At 42.8% G+C, this 24,339-nt stretch overlaps 1 protein-coding gene across 1 annotated transcript in view; it reads right to left on the bottom strand.

Moving 5' to 3' along the window:
- Window positions 1-24,339, bottom strand: part of LOC126175538 (heparan sulfate 2-O-sulfotransferase pipe) — a 273,615-nt gene that overhangs the window by 47,443 nt on the left and 201,833 nt on the right. Inside the window, exon 4 of the mRNA XM_049922371.1 lies at window positions 13,265-13,465. Within this exon, the coding sequence (XP_049778328.1) occupies window positions 13,265-13,465 (201 nt within the window). The remainder of the gene's footprint in view (window positions 1-13,264; window positions 13,466-24,339) is intronic.

Genomic DNA, 24,339 nt, shown 5'->3' with positions numbered 1-24,339 from the left:
TTTGCATTGTTGTCTGCCATTGTAGTGTTGGGCAGCGGCAGCTGGATGTGAACAGCGTGTAGCGTTGGGCAGTTGGAGGTGAGCCGCCAGCAGTGGTGGATGTGGGGAGAGAAATGGCGGAGTTTTGAAATTTGTTATACTGGATATTATGAACTGCTATGTATATTATGGTTTTTCAACACTATTAAGGTAAATACATTGTTTGTTCTCTATTAAAATCTTTCATTTGCTAACTATGCCTATCAGTAGTTAGTGCCTTCAGTAGTTTGAATCTTTTATTTAGCTGGCAGTAGTGGCGCTCGCTGTATTGCAGTAGCTTGAGTAACGAAGATTTTTGTGAGGTAAGTGATTTGTGAAAGGTACAGGTTAATGTTAGTCAGGGCCATTCCTTTGTAGGGATTTCTGAAAGTCAGATTGCGTTGCGCTAAAAAATATTGTGTGTCAGGTTAAGCACAGTCGTGTATAAATTGTACTAAGGGGACGTTTCAGTGCCAGAAAACTGTGGACAGATGATGCCGACTGTTGACTTCATTTATACATTTGACTCAGAGTGAAAAAATGTTAGGTAGAGATAAAACTATTAAATATAGCCGGCCGGTGTGGCCGTGCGGTTCTAGGCGCTTCAGTCTGGAACCGCGTGACCGCTACGGTCGCAGGTTCGAATCCTGCCTCGAGCATGGATGTGTGTGATGTTCTTAGGTTAGTTAGGTTTAATTAGTTCTAAGTTCTAGGGGACTGATGACCACAGATGTTAAGTCCCATAGTGCACAGAGCCATTTATAAAATATAGAAGCTTTCTACCTTCCTTCGCCCGAGTACTTCAAAGGGTTCAAGACGAAATGAAAATTTTAAAAGAATTTTGTAAAACAAATAGGAGATAATTTCAACCATCAAATATATTCTTTATCCAATTTTAATAAAGAATACATATATAAATTACCCAACAAGTATTGCTCTTCCATACAAATTACGGGTAATGGCACGAAAGTACATAGTTACATAACCTAAGTTTCAAATAAAACGCACTCGTTTAACGCGATAAGTACGCTGGCAACCAAAAAAGTACTGATTTAACGTCATTTATGCACATGACGACGACTGTGTGATGCTGAAACGCATCGTGCTACTTTATTTGCGATGAAAATGGTCTGTAATAGGAATGAGTTCAAAACATGGCCTGGTGTATATCTGTAGGCTTTCGCGGACGGAGTCTGTCTCCGTAAAGTTGTTCTAGTTTGTACAATGATGGACCAATTTTCCTTCAACTTTGGGAAGTGGCTTGTGACACAGTTCCGTGGTGAGATGGTATTGAGCGATCTCTCACACTCACAGTAACAACAATGTTAGTGGTATGCTTGTGTCCATCAGAGCTGCTATCGATACTCTGCAACGCCGGGAGTTGTTGAGGTCACCTGCTAGTGCATAATAGTTTCTTAACTGGTTGCTGCCAAATACAAAAATTAATCCGTCCGTTAAACACGTGTGTCCATCAGAGCTGCTATCGATACTCTGCAACGCCGGGAGTTGTTGAGGTCACCTGCTAGTGCATAATAGTTTCTTAACTGGTTGCTGCCAAATACAAAAATTAATCCATCCGTTAAACACGTACAGTTAAGGAGGCGTGCATGATAACCTCGCATGGGAGGTGATCGCGATAGTCAAGCGGCGCGCCAAGTTGTTGTCTTCAGTCCTGAGACTGGTTTGATGCAGCTCTCCATGCTACTCTATCCTGTGCAAGCTTCCTCATCTCCCAGTACTTACTGCAACCTACATCCTTCTGAATATGCTTAGTGTATTAATCTCTTGGTCTCCCTCTACGATTTTTACTCTCCATGCAGCCCTCCAATGCTAAATTGGTGATCCCTTGATGCCTCAGAACTTGTCCTACCAACAAATCCCTTCTTCTAGTCAAGTTGTGCCACAAACTTCTCTCCTCCCCAATCCTATTCAATACCTCCTCATTAGTTATGTGCTCTACCCATCTAATCTTCAGCATTCTTCTATAGCACCACATTTCGAAAGCTTCTATTCTCTTCTTGTCCAAACTATTTATCGTCCGTTTCACTTCCAAAGATGGCTACACTCCATACAAAGACTTTCAGACACGACTTCCTGACACTTAAATCTATACTCGATGTTAACAAATTTCTCTTCTTCAGAAACGCTTTCCTTGCCATTGCCAGTCTACATGTGGTATCCTCTCTACTTCGACCATCATTAGTTATTTTGCTCCCCAAATAGCAAAACTCCTTTACTACTTTAAGTGTCTCATTTCCTAATCTAATTCCCTCAGCATCACCCGACTTAATTCGACTACATTCCATGAACCTCGTTTTGCTTTTGTTGATGTTCATCTTGTATTCTCCTTTCAAGACACTGTCCATTCCGTTCAACTGCTCTTCCAAGTCCTTTTCTGTCTCTGGCAGAATTACAATGTCATCGGCGAACCTCAATGTTTTTATTTCTTCTCCATGGACTTTAATACCTACTCCGAATTTTTCTTTTGTTTCCTTTATTGCTTGCTCAATATACAGGTTGAATAACATCTGGGAGAGGCTACAACCCTGTCTCACTCCCTTCCCAACCGCTGCTTCCCTTTCATGCCCCTCGACTCTTAATACTGCCATCTGGTTTCTGTACAAATTGTAAATAGCCTTTCGCTCCTTGTATTTTACCCCTGCCACCTTCAGAATTTGAAAGAGAGTATTCCATTCAACATTGTCAAAAGCTTTCTCTAAGTCCACAAATGCTAGAAATGTAGATTTGCCTTTCCTTAATCTATTTTCTAAGATAAGTCGTAGGGTCAGTATTGCCTCACGTGTTCCAACATTTCTGCGGAATCCAAACTGATCTTCGCCGAGGTCGGCTTCTACCAGTTTTTCCATTCATCTGTAAAGAATTCGCGTTAGTATTTTGCAGCTGCGACTTATTAAACTGATAGTTCGGTAATTTTCACATTTGTCAACTCCTGCTTTCTTTGGGATTGGAAGTATTATATTCTTCTTGGAGTCTAAGGGTATTTCGCCTGCCTCATACATCTTGCTCACCAGATGGTACAGTTTTGTCAGGAGTGGCTCTCCCAAGGCCGTCAGTAGTTCCAATGGAATGTTGTCTACTCCCGGGGCCTTGTTTCGACTCAGGTCTTTCACTGCTCTCTTCACGCAGTATCGTATCTCCCATTTCATCTTCATCTACATCCTCTTCCATTTCCATAATATTGTCCTCAAGTTCATCGCCCTTGTATAGACCCTCTATATACTCCTTCCACCTTTCTGCTTTCCCCTCTTTGCCTAGAACTGGTTTCCATCTGAGCTCTTGATATTCATACAAGTGGTTCTCTTTTCTCCAAAGGTATCTTTAATTTTCCTGTAGGCAGTATCTATCTTACCCCTAGTGAGTTAAGGCTCTACATCCTTACATTTGTCCTCTAGCCATCCCTGCTTAGCCATTTTGCACTTCCTGTCGATCTCATTTTTGAGACGTTTGTATTCCTTTTTGCCTGCTTCATTTACTGCGTTTTTATATTTTCTCCTTTCATCAATTAAATTCAATATTTCTTCTGTTACCCAAGGATTTTTCCTAGACCTCGTCTTTTTACCTACTTGATCCTCTGCTGCCTTCACTACTTCATCCCTCAGAGCTACCCATTCTTTTTCTATAGTATTTATTTCCGCCATTACTGTCAATTGTTCCCTTATGCTCTCCCTGAAACTCTGTACAACCTCTGGTTTAGTCAGTTTATCCAGGTCCCATCTACTTAAATTCCCACCTTTTTGCAGTTTCTTCAGTTTTAATCTACGGTTCGTAACCAATAGATTGAGGTCAGAGTCCACATCTGCCCCTGGAAATGTCTTACAATTTAAAACCTGGTTCCTAAATCTCTGTCTTACCATTATGTAATCTATCTGATACCTTTTAGTATCTCCAGGATTCTTCCATGTATACAACCTTCTTTTATGATACTTGCACCACGTTTTAGCTATGATTAAGTTATGCTCTGTGCAAAATTCCAACAGACGGCTTCCTCTTTCATTTCTCTCCCCTAATCCATATTCACCTACTATGTTTCCTTTTCTCCCTTTTGCTACTCTCGAATTCCAATCACCCATGACTATTAAATTTTCGTCTCCCTTCACTACTTGATGTTTAGTGCAGACTTCGGTCGTCTTGGCTGTAGCAGTAGCTATGTATACACTTAGAATGCACTCGTGAGGATACCCCATCAAGGGCGGTCGTAAACATTTCCTTAGAAACCACACAACTTTCTGATTTGTCCTAACCGCTACTGAAATCAATGGCAGCGGCATCAGGAAGGCTCGTCCCCTTTGATTTGAAAATGTTGACTGGTACAACGTTCAGAAGTAATACTATTAATAAAGAACCACAGGCATCATAATCTCTATTACGGATATGCGTATAACGAACGTTACTACGCTCCTTTTTTCTACCGACGTCAACTTAGACAACGAATTTTATTACTCTCCTTTTACGACATTTTTGTGGCAGGAGAGACCTTAGTATATGAGTGCTGTCGTTCTAACTGTACTACATAACTTGATGAAGGTCACCTACAATGTAGATAGAAACGTTGATTCACCAATTTACTATATGAGGTCACATCCGATCGAGAAGATCTTTATGTAGAGAGCCTCTGATCTTAAAACATCATAATTCTGAAATGAAATTTTCACTTTGCAGCGGAGAGTGCGCTGATATGAACCTTTCTGGCGGATTAAAACTGGGCTTCGAGTCCAGTAGCGCATACACTTTTCATCTGCCAGGAAGTTTTATATCAGTGCACACCTCGCTGCAAAATGAAAATTCATTCTGGAAACAGTCCCACAGGCTGTGGTTAAGCCATGTCTGCGCAATGTCCCTTCTTCCACGGGTGCTAATTCTGTTAGTTTCGCGGGAGAACTTCTGTGAAGTTTAGATACGAGATGAGATATTGGCTGAAGTAAAACTATGAGGACGGTTCCTGAGTCGTGTTCGGGTAGCTCAAGTGGTAGAGAAAATGGCTCTGAGCACTATGGGACTCAACATCTGAGGTCATCAGTCCCGTGGTAGAGCACTTGCCCGCTTAAGACAAAGGTACCCGGTTCGAATCCCGGTCCGGCACAAGGTATTAATCTGCCAAGAAGTTTCGTTGCGTTTCTAATTTGAAATGTGCCTCTTTTGATAAAAGCCAGACCAAAAATCCATAGGTCCTTGGTTGCATATCCTGTCGGTACCAAAATTTATGTCACTTATCGCTGTTTTAATCTGTGGCAATTATTTTTTAAGGTTACAAATGCCAAGCTATGCCGTCGTACAGAAACTACATAAAACTGCAAGCACCCCTACATCTGGCTGGGTAAATCAGTTGAAAGGTCGGAGGAAGCTATCTCTAAAGGACCACGTCTAGTAAAAGTCTGTTGTGTTCAAACTAACCTTTGAGTCGAGCACAGCTTTATCTTTGAATCTGATGCCCGTTCCATTTTTTTTCTTCTATAGTTTTGGTTATAAACTGAGAGGTCAAATGTAATCTTGCCCCATTCGAAAACGGGCCATGTCTGACGCCCAAATGCTGTAGGTGATGCGGCATATGGCGCGTATGCAGCCACGATATCTGAGCAGTCTGTTACAGATAGGTGCGTAGTGAGCATGGCAACACGTCGCAAATTAACCGACTTTGAACATATGATGATAATCGGGGTAAGATACATGGGTCATAGCATATCGGAGATTACACAAGAATTCTGGTTTCCCAGGTGAACAGTGGACGGACTGGATTTGCAGTGTCGCAAAGAGAACGCACAAGATGACCACAACTGTTTGACAGAAAGACGTCGCATCGCCTCCGCAGACCCTTTCAGGGCACCAACAGTCTATTGTGACTAGGGGAGCGTTTGCGATGGAGCTGTGATAAATGGTAAGAACCTCGATAGGGGCAGCGAATAATGAAAAGTGTGCCTCTCAACTTTAATCAGCTTTGATAATAGTGCGGAGCTGAGCGCCAAGCAGTGGAAGTCAAGGCACTCCTAAATTTGCCACGTAAGCCCTTCCATTTATTTCGTATTGCAGTTGTTAAAGAAGAAAATGCTGTACGATTGTCAATACTTTACCCTCCGAAATCACACTACATAACTATAATACACGATGGATACAAAGGAAAATGCATGGGCCTAACTGGATTATAGTTTAAAAAAAAATGTGTCTACGGGTCATTCACTGAGAAGCCCAGCTTTTTCTTTTTGCGTCTGAGTTGCAACTTAAGCGAAAATCGTAAGACAGGTGACTGGAATTATATGGGAGAATTATAAGATTGTGAAAAGTGAAAAATTCAAAGTCGATTATTTCATCAAAACAGCGATTGACAACTGCCTCCGCACCCTATGCAATATTTGAAACCTAGCAGGGGGTGCAGTGGCTAGCACACTGGTCTCGCATTCGGGAGGACGACGGTTCAATCCCGCGTCAGGTCATCCTGATTTAGGTTTTCCGTGATTTCCATAAGTCGCTCCAGGTAAATGCCGAGATGATTCCTTTGAAAGGGCACGGCCGACTCCCTTTCCTAATCCGATGAGACCGATGACATCGCTGTCTGGTCTCCTCCCCCGAACAACCCAACCCCCAATATTTGGAATGTTTCAACTGCTTAGGTAATGTGGATGCAAATTCTGTTTCAGTTATTCATCTTGCCCATTCTGACTCTCTGTTCAAAAACTACAAACATTATGTTATATTATCTTACAAGAAGTGAATGATTGTCATCATATACACCGCTGACCCAAAAGATTGTGACCCCTTGCTTAATAGCTTATTGCTTAACCTCTGAACGCACTTCAGCAGCGGTTCTGACTGTCGTGGATTCGACATGTCTTTGGTAGATTTCCGGAAGTATGTGACACCAGATGTCTATGTGCAGCTCACGCAGTTCTCGTAAACTATCGGCCAGTGGTTTGTGGAAATGACGTCCAATAGCGTCCCACATTGCGTTCAGATCAGGCGAATTTTGTGGCTAAGACATCAACGTTACTTCACTAACATGCTCTTCAAACTACTGTAGCACGATTCTGATTTTGTCATATGGACAGTTAACTAGCTGATAGATACCCCTCGTCTTTGGGGAAGACATCAAGCGCAAAGGGCTGCAGGTGATTCACAATAATGTTCATGTAGTTCACAGCTATGGTGCCTCCGATTATTACCACAGGCCCTTGAAAGCCTAGGTCTGTATCCCTCGCAGGATAATACTACACCTATCTGTTTGCGTCTGTGGCATGATGCATGTTTCGAGCAGTGGTGTTCGCCCAGATGACGGCGTATCAAGACGTGACCTCCGACTAGGTGTAGCAAGAAACGTGATTTATACGACAAGCGGACACGTTTCCACCGATCCACAGTCCATTCTCGTTCATCGTGTAATCAGTGTAATCGTAACTGGCGATGCAGCTGGGATGTAGGGATCGTCTTCTGTGGGGCCACATGTTCAGTAATTTGAGCTTAACAGTGTGCCCCGGAACACCTGTACCAGCACTGACCTCTGTCGACAGATTCGCCAAAGATCTTCGTCTACGTTGTTGTACAGGGTCGGCAAGCCTCCGGCCTCCACATTCTGCCGCAGATGTAAAACACCTTGTCGCCTACTCATGGTCTCAACATCCTCCAACCACTTTCCATAGATAGCGAACAGCCGAGCAACTTCACCGTTTCCGAGTATCTCGTCTCAAGGTGCCGGTCTGTAACAAATTCTCTCTATCAGAGCAACTTATGTCAGTGGATTTTCCCGGCTTTGACCAGTATCACGGCTAGAATGATTCCCCATTCTTCTCTGCTCCGCTTATCTAATTTCCTTATAGCGTTTCGTTCCTACAATGCTGCTGCACAGCATTCAGTACCGCGGTGGGTTTATTCGTAACAATTATTTTGATGCTTACGGGAAACAAAGCGATGCTGGAACATTTAGGTCTACAGAACATTTAGGTCTACAGTTTTATTTCTGCGTTTTTCAGGGAGAAGAATAAAAATATCTAATGTCTAAGCTTTGCCAAAGTGTGATATAAACGTCCTCTTATTCTACGCTATGACGTTTATCCTCTTTTATCCAGTTTGTTTAAAACTGACAGAAGGCTTCAGTTAGGTGCTGACGAACAATACTTGAACAATAGGATATCACGAGCATGAACTACAATTCAATGTTCTCTTAGCATAATGCATTCTTAATGGAGAACATTAAGCAATGTGAGCTTTCACACCTGGTACTGACACCGCTTAAAACTTCCGAGCTAATAGGCCGTGGTCAATGTATAAAACATTCTGACTGCGGGAGACATTTTAGAAGGAAAGTGGCGAACTGCAACCAGAACTTGAGGGAGCGTCGAATATATGGGCAGTGTAGAGGGCACAACAGCCCATCACGTGACGTCGGCAACGAGATTATCTCTGACTGTGCTAACATTCTCGATTGAATGAAATCGTTTGCCATTCTTACGGTGCGATTTTGCCATCCAAATTTTATCTAATTGAGCACCTTCCTCTTTTCTGTTAAATTTATCACGGTGTTTAAAAAACTCAATAGCCTCTCTATACATACGAGCATGATAGTGCGATGTTTTCGACATGACACTCGTCTCAGTAAATTTTATTTAATGACCACTCTCTTGGTAAAGGTGTTCCGCTACCGCCGATTTATCTGTACGTCCAAGGCGACAATTCCTCTTGTCTTCAACCAGACCAATGTTAACACTTCTTCTTATGGTACCTATATAAACCAGTCCACAGCTACAAGGAATTTTATATACACCTGGTGTAGCCGAAGGATGTCGTATATCATTTGCTGATCTTAAACATTCTTTTATTTTCCTGGTGGGTCTGAACGTAATTTCCACACCGTACTTGCTCAACACTTGCCCAATGCGATCTGTAATTGTAATGATGAATGGAAGGAAACTTTGTCTTTGGCCGCCCGTCGGTTCTCGGCGATCCTGATTCTCTCCCTAAGTCGAAGTGCTCGATCTATCTCCTTGTTAGAATAACCATTCTTCTTGAATGTCGACGGTAGATATTCAAGTTCACCATTTCAATAAGTCGGTTCACACATTTTGTGTGCTCTGTCCACCAAGGTTTTAATCACACCTAATTTTTGTCTGGGATGGTGATTAGAATCTTAATGCAGGTAACGGTCACTATGCTTGGCTTTACTGTATACTCTATGGCACAACTTCCCCTCCCCTCCCTTGAGAAGAAACACATCCAAGAAATTCAGCTGGCCATTATTCTCCGTCTCCATAACAAATTGTATTTTTGGATTGATACTGTTGAGATGTATCAGGAAGGTATCCTATTCTTCTGCATCGTGTGTCCATACTACGAAAGTATCATCAACATAGAGGTACCACCTGACTGGTCTTTTACAGGCAGTCTGCAACGCCTGTTGTTCAAAGTTCTCCATAAACAAATTGGTCACAGCCGGTCTAAGAGAACTGCCCATAGCCAACCCCGCCAATGTGTTCATAAAAATCATAATTGTAATGAAAATAGATCGTGGTGGGGCAGTATCTGAATAACGCAATAATATCTGCTGGAAAATATCCGCTATACATGAGATAGCTTCATTCACTGGAATCATGGTAAATAACGACACATCATCAAAACTAACGAGGATATCACCTTGTCCCATGTGCATTTCTTTTAATTTGTCAATGAAACGATATGAATTTTTAATATGACTGTCAGTTTCAGCAACATAAGGTTGCAGCAATGAGGCAAGGTGTGTAGCTAATTCGTGGGAGGGAGACCCTATAACACTCACAATAGCCCTCAAAGAAATCTGTGGTTCGTGCACCGTGGGTGGGATCGATAGAGTCTAGGCGGGTACGCTTCCGTTTTGCAGAGCACCTTTTTATCGTCAAAGGAGAGTGAAGACGCTTTCACCAATCGATTAGTGATTTTTAAAATCCTCTGTCTTTTTATAATTGGTGGGATCCGAAATATTACTGGCCTTTTCATAGCTCTTACTACTCGTCAGGAACGTGGCATTACAATTGTCTGTGATAAGAACGACAATGTTTTTATCTGCATTTATATGCCTCAGCACCTTCCTTTGTGCCTGCCTGGGAGAATGAACAAACCGCACTGCACATAATACCAAAAGAGTAAATGGCACCTGGAAACAAACTTCCTTATACAGTGTGGAGAACATTAAATAGGCTGAGGGCTGGTGTACCCAGATGCAAAACTAATCTGTGCAAGTGGGGACTGCTGACTAACGATGACGACGTTGTTTGCGGATGCGGAGAGGTACAAGACGAGGCACATCTGCTCATGTGCCGACTACTGCCGGAGCCCTGCAGTTTTAGTGACCTGCTACAAGCCAACGACAAAGCCGTAGCGGTGGCTAACTATTGGAAAAATAAAATTTGATCTGGACACGGAAAAGTAAAGTAAAAGTTTGTGCCTGCGACAAATTACTGTTAGGTTATCAAAAGATCAATAATAGTATGGATTTCACCACTAGAAAAAATTTCAGAATGATCCAATCAATAATAGTATGGATTTCACCACTAGAAAAAATTTCAGAATGATCCAATTACAAAGATTTTTAAAATTACTAATTGATTGGTAAAAGCGTCTTCACTCTCCTTTGACGGTAAGGAGCTACTCTGCAAAGCGGAAGCGTACCCGCTTAGACTCTATGGACTACCCAAAGCGCACAAACCACAGATTCCTTTCAGAGCTGTTGTGAGTGTTATAGGGACTCCCACACACAAATTAGCTAGACACCTTGCCTCATTGCTGCAACCTTACGTTGCTGAAACTGACAACCATATTAAAAATTCATATCGTTTCATTGACAAATTAAAAGAAATGTACGTGGACCAAGGTGATATCCTGGTTATTTTTGATATTTTGTCGTTATTTACCATGATTCCAGTGAAGAAAGCTATCTCATGTATAGCGGATATTTTCCCAGCTGATATTATTGCGTTATTCAATAAGGATTTTTATGAACGCATTGGCGGGGTTGGCCATGGACAGTCTTCTTAGTCCCGCTGTAGCCAATTTGTTTACGGAGAACTTTGAACAACAGGCGTTGCAGACTGCCAGTAAAAGACCAGCCAGGTGGTACCGGTATGTCGGTGATACTTTTGTAGTATGGACACACGATGCAGAGGAATCGGGGGCCTCCCTGATTCATCTCAATAGCATCAACCCAAAAATATACTGAGCGATGTGGCGCAGTGGTTAGCACACTGGATTCGCATTCGTTAGGACGACGGTTCAACCCCGCGTCCGGGGTGGTCTAGCGGTTCTAGGCGCTCAGTCCGGAACCGCGCGACTGCTACGGTCGCAGGTTCGAATCCTGCCTCGAGCATGGATGTGTGTGATGTCCTTAGGTTAGTTAGGTTTAAGTAGTTCTAAGTTCTAGGGGACTGATGACCACAGGTGTTAAGTCCCATAGCGCTCAGAGCCATTTGAACCATTTGAACCCGCGTCCGGACATCCAGATTTTGGTTTTCCGTGATTTCCCTGAATCGCTCCAGGCAAATGCCGGAATGGTTCCTTCGAAATGGCACGGCCGACTTCCTTCCCTGTCCTTCCCTAATCCGCTGAGACCGATGACCTCGCTGTGTGGTCTCTTCCCTCAAACAACCCAAAACCCAACCCCCCCCCAAAACCCAAACCCCCCCTCCCCAACCCAAAAATACAGTTTTTTTATGGAGACGGGGAATAATGGCAAACTGAATTTCTTGGATATGTCTGTTGACAAGCGAGGATACGGGACTTTGGGCCGTAGGGTATACAGTAAAGCTACCTTGGTGAATGGGGCGCACAACATCTGTGAACCGACATATTTAAAAGATGACCTTGAACATCTACGATATTTCTTGGATATGTCTGTTGACAAGCGAGGATACGGGACTTTGGGCCGTAGGGTATACAGTAAAGCTACCTTGGTGAATGGGGCGCACAACATCTGTGAACCGACATATTTAAAAGATGACCTTGAACATCCACGGTCGACATTCAAGAAGAATAGTTCTTCTAACAAGGAGATATATCGAGCACTTCGACCTAGGGAGAGAATCAGGAATAACGAAGAACGACGGCCGCCCCAAGGGAAAGTTTTCCTCCCATTCATCAGTACGATCACATATCGCATTGGGAATGTGTTGAGCAAGTTTGGTGTGGAAACTTCCTTCAGACACAGCAGAAAGATATAAGAATTTAAGATCAGCAAAAGATATACGACATCCTTTGGCTACTCCGAATGTAAACAAAATTTCTTGTAGTTGTAGACTGGTGTGTTAACACCCGTCTGGCTGAACACAAGAGGAATTGCCTCCTGGGACATACGGATAAATCGGCCGTAGCGGAACATCTTTAGCAAGAGGGTGATATTGAAATAAAATTCAATGAGACGAGTGTCATATCGAGAACATCGCATTATTATGCTCGTATGTATAGAGAGACTGTTGAGATATAATATTATCAGAAAAGAGGAAGGTGTTGATTTAGACAAAATTAGGATGTCAACATTGCAACCTAAGAATGACGATCGATTACTTCTGTGGAAAATGTTGGCACTACCAGAGATAATCTCATGTCACGTGATGGATTGTGGTTCCCTCTACACTGCCTATATATTCGGCGCTCCTTCGAGTTCTGGTTGCAGTTCGCCACTTTACCTCCGAAGATGTTTCCGGCAGTCGGAGAGAAAATGCTAGGAGAAAGTTTTATACATCGACCACGGCCTATTAGCGCGGTAGTTTTAAGTGATGTGGAGAATATTAAACACAGAAATATAAAGATCTGTAGACGTGACTAATGATATTGTTAAATGAATTTGTTTGCTACCTAATGTAACAGTTGCAAGGGACGGTGTTAAACATTATCTTAAAAGTAATGTAACTTACAACGAATGACTGTATTACCCACGCTAGCTCCGCTGGAATACCAAAACAAACAGTCTAAAATGTGAATGAACCCTTCAATCTTATATCCGTTATTGCTTATTACAGGTACGGTGAAAATAAGACACAGGAACAACGGGTGAAACGTAGCAATCAACATCCACCTTATTACGTAGCTGTACGGGATTTGGTCACCAGTGAGTGGTCTGAGCTTGATATGACATACTTGAAGAAACCTGTTGTGTGTCTTCTTCGCCACATTGAGGCCATTATCAAGGCTAGAGAAGGTGTTATTAGCGTAATGTCTCCGGGGAGTAAGGAGTTTTTGTCCGGTGTACTTAGTTTGATTAGTAGTGCAGGCAGCTGACCTGGTCTGGCGGCGCCAGCCGGATGGTCTCGACGCGCTGTATCTGGTCACGGTGGAAGGCGAAGCCGTTGCGCAGTGCGAGCCTGCGAAGCAGCTCCATGAACGTCTGGCTGCCCACCTTGGGCACCCGGTTGAAGAACACCAGGTCCACAGCTGCGCGCCGCGTGTTGTTCAGCTGCTCCAAGTCCAGGTCTGCCTCAGACTGAAACACAAACGTTGAACTACTTCAACAACTGTGCGTTACTGTACTGCGGTCCGCAGCTCGTGGTCGTGCGGTAGCGTTCTCGCTTCCCACGCCCGGGTTCCCGGGTTCGATTCCCGGCGGGTCAGGGATTTTCTCTGCCTCGTGATGACTGGGTGTTGTGTGATGTCCTTAGGTTAGTTAGGATTAAGTAGTTCTAGGGGACTGATGACCATAGATGTTAAGTCCCATAGTGCTCAGAGCCATTTGAACCATTATTGAACTGAACTGCGACAACCATACGTAACACAGGTAACGAAAAGAGCGGTGTTGAACAAAGCAAACTATGCGGGAAGAAGATAAACTCTTGTTCCTGCGGAGAAATCACCAAAGGGAACCACAGGGAGATGCACTCGTCTACCTTACACAGGGTGATTAGCAATTAATAGCCAAAACTGACGCTGTTAGATTCACAGGGTGTTTCAGAAATAATTACCTGATTTTGGACGTTAATAATTACGAAACATGGGACTTGCCGACAGTGAGATGTGTGTTGTTTGAATGGCTGTGGCCTAGAGTTTCAGAAAATCGCCGTTAGGTATCACTCAATGCGTCTTCTCAGTTTGTAGTCAGATGGCGTCCGCTCAACAGAAGGCGTTCCGCGTGCTGCAGTTTGCAAAGAGTGAGACAGTGATTTCAGTCCAGCTACTTTTGGCATTGATCAGCCTGCACGCAAAAACAGTCTCCGTTTGTATCGCCAATTTGAAGAGACAAGGTGATTGTGCAAAGGTAAGACTCCAGGTCGGTCTCGCACTTTTGATGGCATGACGGAAAAAATTCGTCGAACCTTTCCACGAAAGTCTACTTGTAGTGGAAGCAGAGAACTGGCAATGGCACATACGACAGTCTGGCGGGTGATACTGCGTCATTTGGTCTATGAACCATGTTGTTGTTGTTGTTGTTGTTGTTGTTGTGGTCTTCAGTCCAGAGACTGGTTTGATGCAGCTGTCCATGCTACTCTGTCCTGTGCAAGCTTCTTCATCTCCCAGTACTTCTGCAACCTTCATCCTTCTGAATCTGTTAAGTGTACTCATCTCTTGGTCTCCCTCTACGATTTTACTCTCCACGTTGCCCTCCAATACTAAATTGGTGATCCCTTGATGCCTCAGAACATGTCCTACCAACCGATCCCTTCTTCTAGTCAAGTTGTGCCACAAATTTCTCTTCTCTCCAGTTCTATTCAATACTTCCTCATTAGCTATGTGTTCTACCGATCCAATCTTCAGCATTCTTCTGTAGCACCACATCTATAAACCAGACAGAATACAATTAGTGCCATATCTTCTGGTGGGTGGTAAAAGGAAACGGGTTGACTTCAGCGGTGGTGTGCTAGAGGACATGGAAGACGATACCTTTTTACCACAGTTAATTTTCAGTGATGAAGTCACATTTAATGTTAGCACTAAAATAAATCGACATAATGTGCGCATGTGGGTACTCAGGAATCCTCATGACGTTATCGAGCACGAAAGAGACTCAGCGAAAGTGAACGCTTTTTGCGCCGTTTCTCCTGAAAATGTGTACGGTCTCTTATTTATTGAGGAAAACACAGTGACTGGAATGAGCTGCAGAATTGGCTTCTTCAACAACTTAAGGAGGACTCCCATGACTTAATTTTTCAACAGGGTGGAGCTCCAATACACTGAAACAACAACGTCCGTCAGTTTCTCAATGACACTGCCTCAACTCTGGATAGTGTTCACAGGGCTCCGAGACACTGCCATGCATTCTTGGCCCCACAGGATTTTTTCTTGTGTGGATATGTGAAGGAATGTGTGCTCGTATCCCCTTTACCTTGTGACACAGAAGAAGTGAAGAACAGAATAACATCCACCATAACTTCCATAAAAGCAGATACACTGTGTAAGGTTTATGGCGAATTTATCTATCGTCTAGATGTTGCCTGTGCTGCTGCTGCTGTTGGATGCATACAGCATTTGTAATAGCATAGCTAAAACTTTATGATGTTGTATCTTGCTATGTATCCCATGTTTTTAGTACGTTTTTATCAATAAATATGGAGTTCTAAAATCAGGTCATACTTTTTGAAGTTCTGTAAAGTAGCAAAAACGAAAACGTCCTAGCAAACATTTGTCAGCAAATGAGTTGTTTCCGAGGTAACTGCGAATGTGTGTTATGAGCCGCCATTGATTTCAGTCGTTGTAAACACCTTTTTGCCTTACTCGTTGCGCAGACGAAACGGTAACCTACGTGGTGTTGGATACAGAACTGAACACTGCCAATAAGTGGAAATGCAATCAGATCATGCTTACAGGACAGATACAGCACTCAGCCGTAGCAGCACGTCAGTTATCTGAGCAGTAGTTATGGTACAAGATGAATTGGTCGAACAGTGCCTGTACCTTAACCACCAAGATGTTCTGACCTCAATTATCTGGATCAGTGGTCGTCGACCTCCATGGCTCAAGAGCCAATACTGACATTCCGCGGCAGCACCTTGGGCCGCATATGTACAGATCTTCTTGTTAATTGGTAACCTACATGACTTAGTATGTTACGAGCCCCTAATAGCCTAGTTATAGTAATGACGCAATAAGCTGTCCACTGACCGCCATGCGACGTTCATCAACACTCTTCATGTTGGCTGTTCTATGTTCCAGATTGCTCCTACCCTCAGTGACCCCAAAGTTGTGGCACTGTAACTGTGTGATGAAGCGGTGTTATGTTGCCTGTGTGAGCAGATGATTGATTGATTAATAGGAGTAATTGCACTTACATTTTAATGCGTTATGCAATATGAGATACAATCACAAATGTTTACAAAATGTTTTGAATGTCATCTTTCTTTTACTCATCGCATTGTGCTCATAGCTTAATTCACCAGTATCACCGACCGAGGTGACGCAGTGGTTAGCACACTGGACTCGCATTCAGGAGGACGATGGCTCAATCCCGCTTCCGGCCATCCTGATTTAGGTTTTCCGTGATTTCCCTAAATCGCTGCAGGCAAATGCCGGGATGGCTCCTTTGAAAGGGCACGGCCGACTTCTTTCCCTGTCCTTCCTTAATCCGATGAGACCGATGACCTCGCTGTTTGGTCTCTTCCCCCAAAAAACCCAACCCAACCGCCCCCCCCCCCCCCCCGCAGTGTCAATTAAAATGAATCACGTCTTAAAATATATAGCGTCCTGCTTGTTACTGAGCAGAAAAACTACACTTAAGAAGCCGTTAATGTTAGTTGACGCGTTTGGTTTCGGCTGTTAGTTGCTGGATGCATGTTGTTATAAATTACAGCTGAGAACCACGGACCGCACAAATACTTGATTCGGGCAGCATGCGACCCGTGGAGCGCAGTTTGACGAGCACTGATTAGGATTTTGTGTCTGGGGCCACCTCTAATGTGAAGTGTACCACACACCTGTCGATACAGTTGAGGCATTCTGCCAGAAAGTTCTATAGTCTTGTCAAGATTTACGAGAAGATAAGGGGGTATTTGAAAGAATTTGTGGTTCACTGCAGAGACGACCGCAGTTTCGCATCGAAATACGAGAACAACACATTTGCGAGAAGAAATGCAGGAATTATAGCATGTAACGCTCAGAAGCAGTATTTTATTTCTTGTTACGGTATGCTGTGTGTGAAATTTGACCTCAATTAAATTGTGACTTAATATATTTGAAATATATTTATACTAACTAGGAAAACATTTTATACTAAAGCCGGTGCCGGTTCGTAACAATACATTCACAGTTATTTCACAAACGACTAGTTTGCGGATCTATGTTTTCTGGAACACTTTTTTACTCTATTATAGCATACTTTCATCCGTATGAGTTTCTGCTGTTGACACTGAAACACCCTGTATTTGGGAAAGACCTACTTACAACAAGTGAAGGAATGTGGGTACTCTTGAAAATGACGCAAGTGTTATAATGAATATAATCAATCGACTTAAAGACAGTAAAAGAAGAAATTGTTAATAATGGTTTTCAAAGATAATTGTTCGCTGCAGACTGGTCTTCCTTAATTTCAGTAGAACATGGTACATTTATGTTCGTGTAACAAAGGAAACAACAACTACAATTAATGTATTGAATGAACGGGTGTCAGTGTAAAATGTCCCAATTCCTGAGTGTACATAATGACGAAAAATTGAACAGCTTCTCAAACAGCTCAGTTCAGTAATTTTAGTTTTCCGTTCAACTTCTAGTTTTAGGCACAACGAGATCAACATCTTAATACATTTTGCTCTATTCTATTCCTTAGTATCTTACGGCGTATCTTTCTGAGATAACTCGTAAATTAGGCACGAAGTATTGGTTGCGCAAAAGTGAGCAATGATAATTACACGTATTTATCCATATTCATTACTGGAGGCGTCTGCTCAGAGAGTTAGTCTTATTGTCCCTTCATATATGTCATTATCTCTCTTAACTTGAGAAGAATAGCTATAATACGAAAAGAAAAAATTACCTTCCATCTCCCACTGCTAATGGCCCAAAAACAGAATCAATATGCTGCCACACAAATCTTTGATCATTTCCTCCCGAAATATAAAATGTCAAATGTAGAAAATCAGTGTTAAAATATAATCAAATCATTATATCTGAGCGACTCCTTGTATTCGGTAGAAGAATATTTAACTAAACACTGTTTTTTTTATATATCATTCGTGGACAAAGATACGAGGGTTGGAATTTTAATAGTGTCAACTATTTATTTACAGCTCGTACAAAATAGATACGTGTTTCAAAGTTTTACTGACCTTCAAAATAGTCAGCAGCATTGTGTATAACCCGTCGCCAGCGACGTGGAAGTCGTAGGATACTTTTAGCAGTGCCAGTTGTGTGGACAATTCGAGTGGCGCGGTCTATTGCCCGACGAATTTGTAGCAGTTCTGAAGTGAATGCCGTGAAGTGCTTCCTTCAGTTTAGGAATCGAGTTGAACTTACGACGGCTTAAGTAAGGTGAGTGCAGTAGCTGGAATAGCACTTAGCAGCCCCATCAGTCAAACAAATCAGTAACAGCCGGCACTATACGTGCTTGAGCATTGTCCTGCAAACTAATGGTCAGGTCCTGCAGAAAGTGTCATCACTTCTGTCTCTAAGCTGGTCGTAGGTTGTGTTCCAAAAAAATGAACAGCATAGAGACAGAAGTGATGACACTTTGCGCAGGACCTGACCATCATTTTGCAGGACAATGTTACTGTTACTGATTACTTTGACTGATGGTGCCGGTCGGTGTGGCCGTGCGGTTCTAGGCGCTTCAGTCTGGAACGGCGTGACCGCTACGGTCGCAGGTTCGAATCCTGCCTCGGGCATGGATGTGTGTGATGTCCTTAGGTTAGTTAGGTTTAATTAGTTCTACGTTCTAGGCGACTGATGACCTCAGAAGTTAAGTCGCATAGTGCTCAGAGCCATTTGAACCATTTTTGCCTGATAGGGCTGCTAAATGCTATACCACCTACTGCGCTCCCCTGACTTAATTCCTTGTGAGTTCAACTCGATTTCCAAACTGAAGGAAACACTTCACAGCATTCGCTTCAGAACTGTTACAAATTCGTCAGGTTATACACAATGCTGGTGACTGCCTTGAAGGTCAGTAAAACTTTGAAACACGTATCTATTTTGTACGTGCTGTAAATAAATAGTTACCACTATCAAAGTTCCAACCCTCGTATTTACTTTGTTGTTACATTTGTGCTCCACTTGTAAAATGAGTAGCCAGAAAGATTAATATCCTTATGTTCATTAAATTTAAGCTCCTGTGATATGTAGTTTCTGTAAGTGGCCAGTATGCCGCCACACACACAAACGAATCAAGCACACACATTCAGTACTCCGAATCGTTTCTCATGATTCCGCCTAAAATCGCGCAAATAATTTGTGGAACAAATGAACAGTTAACAACAACAAGAGATAAAAGAAGTCGATTGAGAACGCAGTTTGCTAATGAGAGGTGAAGATTATTCTCACAGTGTTGATTAAAAACTTAAATGACTAAGGTGAAAGCCTCTGTATAGAGTACGAAAACCACACTTTTAAACTTTGTTTTAATACAGTATTCGTTATACCTCCGATTTGAATGGAGAATTTTACATTACTGAGATCATATGGTATGTAGGTCACAGTACGTTAAGCTATTACCAGTTTTAGTTACATAATTGAGCAATATAGCCATTAGGTATCATGAACGCTTCATGTTGCAATGTATTAAACAATTTCATTTCGCATACAGAGGTCGGCAACTGCATTTCTTATTTCAAGAATAACTTATGTTCATACTTCAATTGCAATCATCTTCTGTGCTGTGGAAATTAAGTCGAACCTATTACATAATATTATATTATATTACGAAAATAATTAAGATCTTTAACTAAAATATAAACAAATTCGTAGAAGATAAATATGGCACTTTTTATGGGGGCAGACATATTGTGTTGGGGCGTCATGCAACTCTTAGTGGGTTAATACTGATTATTTGCTACAGTTACATTTAACTTGAAAATGTGACTATGGAAACGATCAATTTAAAACTAGTTTTTCCTTCCTTCTGAAGATTTCACAATAACGGAAAAAATATGACGTTCTTTGGAAAAATCTTCAGACATGAAAGTAATTTCGGGCGTACGCCGAGGGAGTGTTATGGAACCATTAGTTTTCCCAATACAGATATATTAGAAGTGGTTCATTAGTTTTCAAAGCCATAAATTTTCCAAAGTATCGCATATGCAAATATGATTCATGCATGAATACATCTGTGACCTTCCGAAGTTTGCATTTTGCACTCTACAAATGTTCTATAAGTGGTCGTCCGGTCCCACGACACACGTCCAAGCGGTAGTCAAGTTCGTTCCTCACTTTATATAGAAATATCATTTCACTGGTCATCGCACCAGCACTGATGCATTCTCTGAGTTGTTCCAGCGTTATTTGTAGTGGGGGGTACGTAAATCCGGTCTTTACACCCTCAAACGAAAAGTCACAAGGCATTAGGTCAGGCGACCTGCGGGAACAAGGGAATGGAGCCACATCGTATTCACCACAGCGCCCAGTTCAACAATGCGGAGGTTTATCGTTTAGGTAGCAATGAAGTCGATTCTCTAATGAGAGGGTGCCCCGTCTTGTTAGAAGATGAAATTCTCGAACTCAGCAGTCAATTGCGGAAACGACCACAACTGCACACACCAAGGTAAGAGGTACTCTTCACAGTCTTCTCGCAGAATATAAACGGTCAATGCAGCTTCGTCCGTGACACTGCACAGAAAACATTAACCTTCTGCGAATCTCGTTTATGCGCTACAATTTCTTGAGGATTTTCAGTGCTCCCACACTCACATCGTGGCCATTAACCTCTCAAGGCAAATGGAAGGTTGTTTTGTCGCTGAATATAGCTTGGAGGCAAAATGCTCGTCCTCAAGTGCTTTCTGCATTGTGTTGCAAATTGAAGGCGCCGCCCATTATCTTCTTGCTTTAATTGTTGCACGAGCTGCAACTTTCCGCTCTAAAATTAAACCGCAGTTGCAAAATCTTTTAAACAGTATGCTGCAGTATTCCAACTTCATGGTTTGCACGATCCTTTTATTTTTTTGGGTTCTGTACGAAACCTTCCCTCACTCTCTCCACAGTTGCATCTCGAACACTTAGTCGACCGGTACTTTTCTGTTTACAGACACAACCAGCGTCCCTAGTTTTTCGATACCAACGCACAATGCTCAAAGCCGGCCGGAGTGACAGTGCGGTTCTAGGCGCTACAGTCTGGAACCGAGCGACCGCTACGGTCACAGGTTCGAATCCTGTCTCGGGCATGGATGTGTGTTATGTCCTTAGGTTAGTTAGGTTTAATTAGTTCTAAGTTCTAGGCGTCTGATGACCTCAGAAATTAAGTCGCATAGTGGTCAGAGCCATTTGAACCATTTGAACAATACTCAATTTACATGTTGGCTCTTTTCCATAACTCCTTCTAAATGCACGCTGCACTGTTCTAAAAGATAAACATCCCGCATATTCCAAGATACAAACTCTTTTCTGTCCTTGTCGCCATACTGTCAAAGCATTGCGCCCGTGACGCCAAATAGTGAGCACAGTGAAAATTTGCTGACTTTGCGCTTCTACTCATGCATCAAGCATATTGGCGCATCTAATAGTTGCGAAGGAATAGAACTTTAAAATCAAATTGATCATTTGTGGGAGCCCTTTGTATATAGATGACCTAGTGTTTAGCGTCAGAAGCTCCTTGAGGCTGTTCATGAGTGATCCTGTTGTATGCAAAAAGTCGGAACGGTAGAAAATTTGTAGCGTAATGCAGGGAGACCTGTAAAGATCAAAATTGTTCGCTGGGATTGACTCCCCACATAAATACTCGTAAATATAACGTATTGCTCATAAACAGGCGAAAAGGACCATTATTGTATGATCACACTACTGCAGAACAATCAGTAGAAGCAGCCACCTCATTAATAACCCGGGAGTAATGCATACCGAGTGACTTAAAGGGGAGCGGCACGATAAAAAGTCGCAGGGAAGACAAATGCCAGACAGAGGCACTGGAAGAATCCGCAGGAAGTATAGTCCACCTACAAATGAGGTACCTTTCAAAACCCTCGCTCTATGAATACTTCTCTATTGTTCGTCAGTCTGGGATTCGTACGAGATAGGATTGATAGAAAAAGTACAAAGAACCCAAAGAAGAGATGCGCGATTCGTCGCTGTTTCGCTTGATAAACGCAAAAATGTTGCGGAGATGGTCTGCAACTCAAGCGGCAGATGGTACGAGAGCGGCGTTATACATCATGTTGTGGATTACCATTAAAATACCGAGAACTTAAGTTAATAGATGAGTCAACCAGTAAATATCTTTTCTGCAGGTATTTTGCAGAAACACCAAGTAGGTGAAACTGGAGAGATATGAGCGCAGATGGAAGGCTATCAACAATCGGTAGGGGGGAAGAGGGTAGGAGAGGAGTAAGAGTGGTAAACGAAGTACTCTCCACGAAACACCATAAGGCGTTTGCAAGTTGATTACTCTCGCAAAAGGTAGAGTACTGTCATAATCATCTCATTTAGACGGAGTCAAGGTCGGAGGTTAAATGGCAGAGTAAGAGGCACTGATGGAAAGAAACAACAGCACCAAAAGATAATTAATGTAGACTAATGAAATGTATGGAATGCATTTGTCTAGGTAACACATTTAAGTGATTAAGATGGCAAGATCAGAGTTTAATGTAAGCACGAGATAAGCCATTATAAACGCGAAATTCTGAAGCATTAATAACCGGTGTAATCGCCAGAATGTTGAACACATGCATACAAACATACATGCATTGTATTGTACCGCTGCCGGATGTCAGTTTGTGGAATGAAGTTTCATGCCTGTTGCACTTGGTCAGTACACGGGCGGTTAATACTGTTTGGGTATGGCGCTGCACTTGTCCGATGATGTTCCGTATGTACTCGACTGGAGACAGATCTGATGACCTAGCTGGTTAAGACAACATGGCGATACTATGTAAAGCATGTTGCGTTAAAACATTGTTCCGTGGGCGAGCGTTATTCTGTTGGAAATCACCCACTGGAATGTTGTTCATGAATGGTAGCATAAGAGCTCGAATAACCTAATTGACCTACAGATTTGCAGTCAGAGCGCGTGGGATAGCAACGAGAGTGCTCCTGCTGTCATACGAAACCACACCCCACACCATAACTCCATGTGTAGGTCCACTGCGTCTAGCACCCTAGCATGCAGACAGGTTGGTTGCAGGAGCTCAACTGGCCTCCTTCTAACCAACATACGGCCATCACTGGCACAGAGGCAAAACCAGCTTTCATCAAAAAATAGAAAATATTGCAGCTTGCACTCCAATGGGCTCTCGCTTGACACCACTGAACTTGCAAATGGCGGTGGTTTGGGGTCAGTGAAATGCATGCTATAGGGTGCCTGGCTCAGAGCCGTCCTTGAAGTAACTGATTCGTAAGAGTTCATTGGGTCACGGTGGTGCCAGTTGCTGTTCTAATCGCTGCAGCAGATGCAGCTACGATGCGACAGAGCCATACGCCAAACACCAAACACGATGATGTTCCCTCCCGGTATAGCCACGTGACTGCCCCGAGCCCGGTCCTCTTGTGCCAGTACATTCTAGTGACCATCGCTGCCAGCAGTCATATACAGTGTCTACTTTTCTGGCAAGTCTTTCCGAAATATCGCAGAAGGAACATACAGCTTCTCGTAGTCCTATTACTCGACCTCGTACAAACTCAGTGAGGTGTTGATAATGGCGTCTTTGTAGTCTTAAAGGTATTCTTGACTAACAGCAACTCACCACCTCCTGGCCGGCCGTTGTCGCCGAGTGGTTCTAGGCGCTTCAGTCTGGAACCGCGCGACCGCTACGGTGGCAGGTTCGAATCCTGCCTCGAGCATGGATGTGTGTGATGCCCTGAGGTTAGTTAGGTTTAAGTAGTTCTAAGTTCTAGGTGACTGATGACGTCAGATGTTAAGTCTCATAGTGCTCAGAGCCATTTGACCCATTTTGTTAAGTCCCATAATGCTCAGAGCCATTTGAACCATCACCACCTCCAGTCTCAAAGCTAACTAACAGTCACGACCGTTACAGCATGTATTCAAAGCAAATCTGATTTGCAGCCTCATAGTGGAGCGGCTACTGCAACTCGTATGCGAGTGGCACGAAATTTGTGTAGACACCATCTTTAAGATGTAGAAACACGCTTAACAACTGTAGTTTATGTCGCAAAACTCCTTCCTGGTGCTGCAATTTTTTTCCGTCAGTGTGCAAAGTTCCAGAGTTAACCCTCAATTGATTCTAGGATTTTTAGCGTCACTTATCGCTTCCTTCACCCCTTGGAACTAATAATTAAGGT

The sequence above is a fragment of the Schistocerca cancellata genome, chromosome 3 (assembly GCF_023864275.1).
Source record: "Schistocerca cancellata isolate TAMUIC-IGC-003103 chromosome 3, iqSchCanc2.1, whole genome shotgun sequence".
Classification (NCBI taxonomy): Eukaryota; Metazoa; Arthropoda; class Insecta; order Orthoptera; family Acrididae; genus Schistocerca; species Schistocerca cancellata.
Note: the sequence above shows the minus strand (reverse complement) of the source record. Positions and strands in the feature narration are given on the sequence as shown.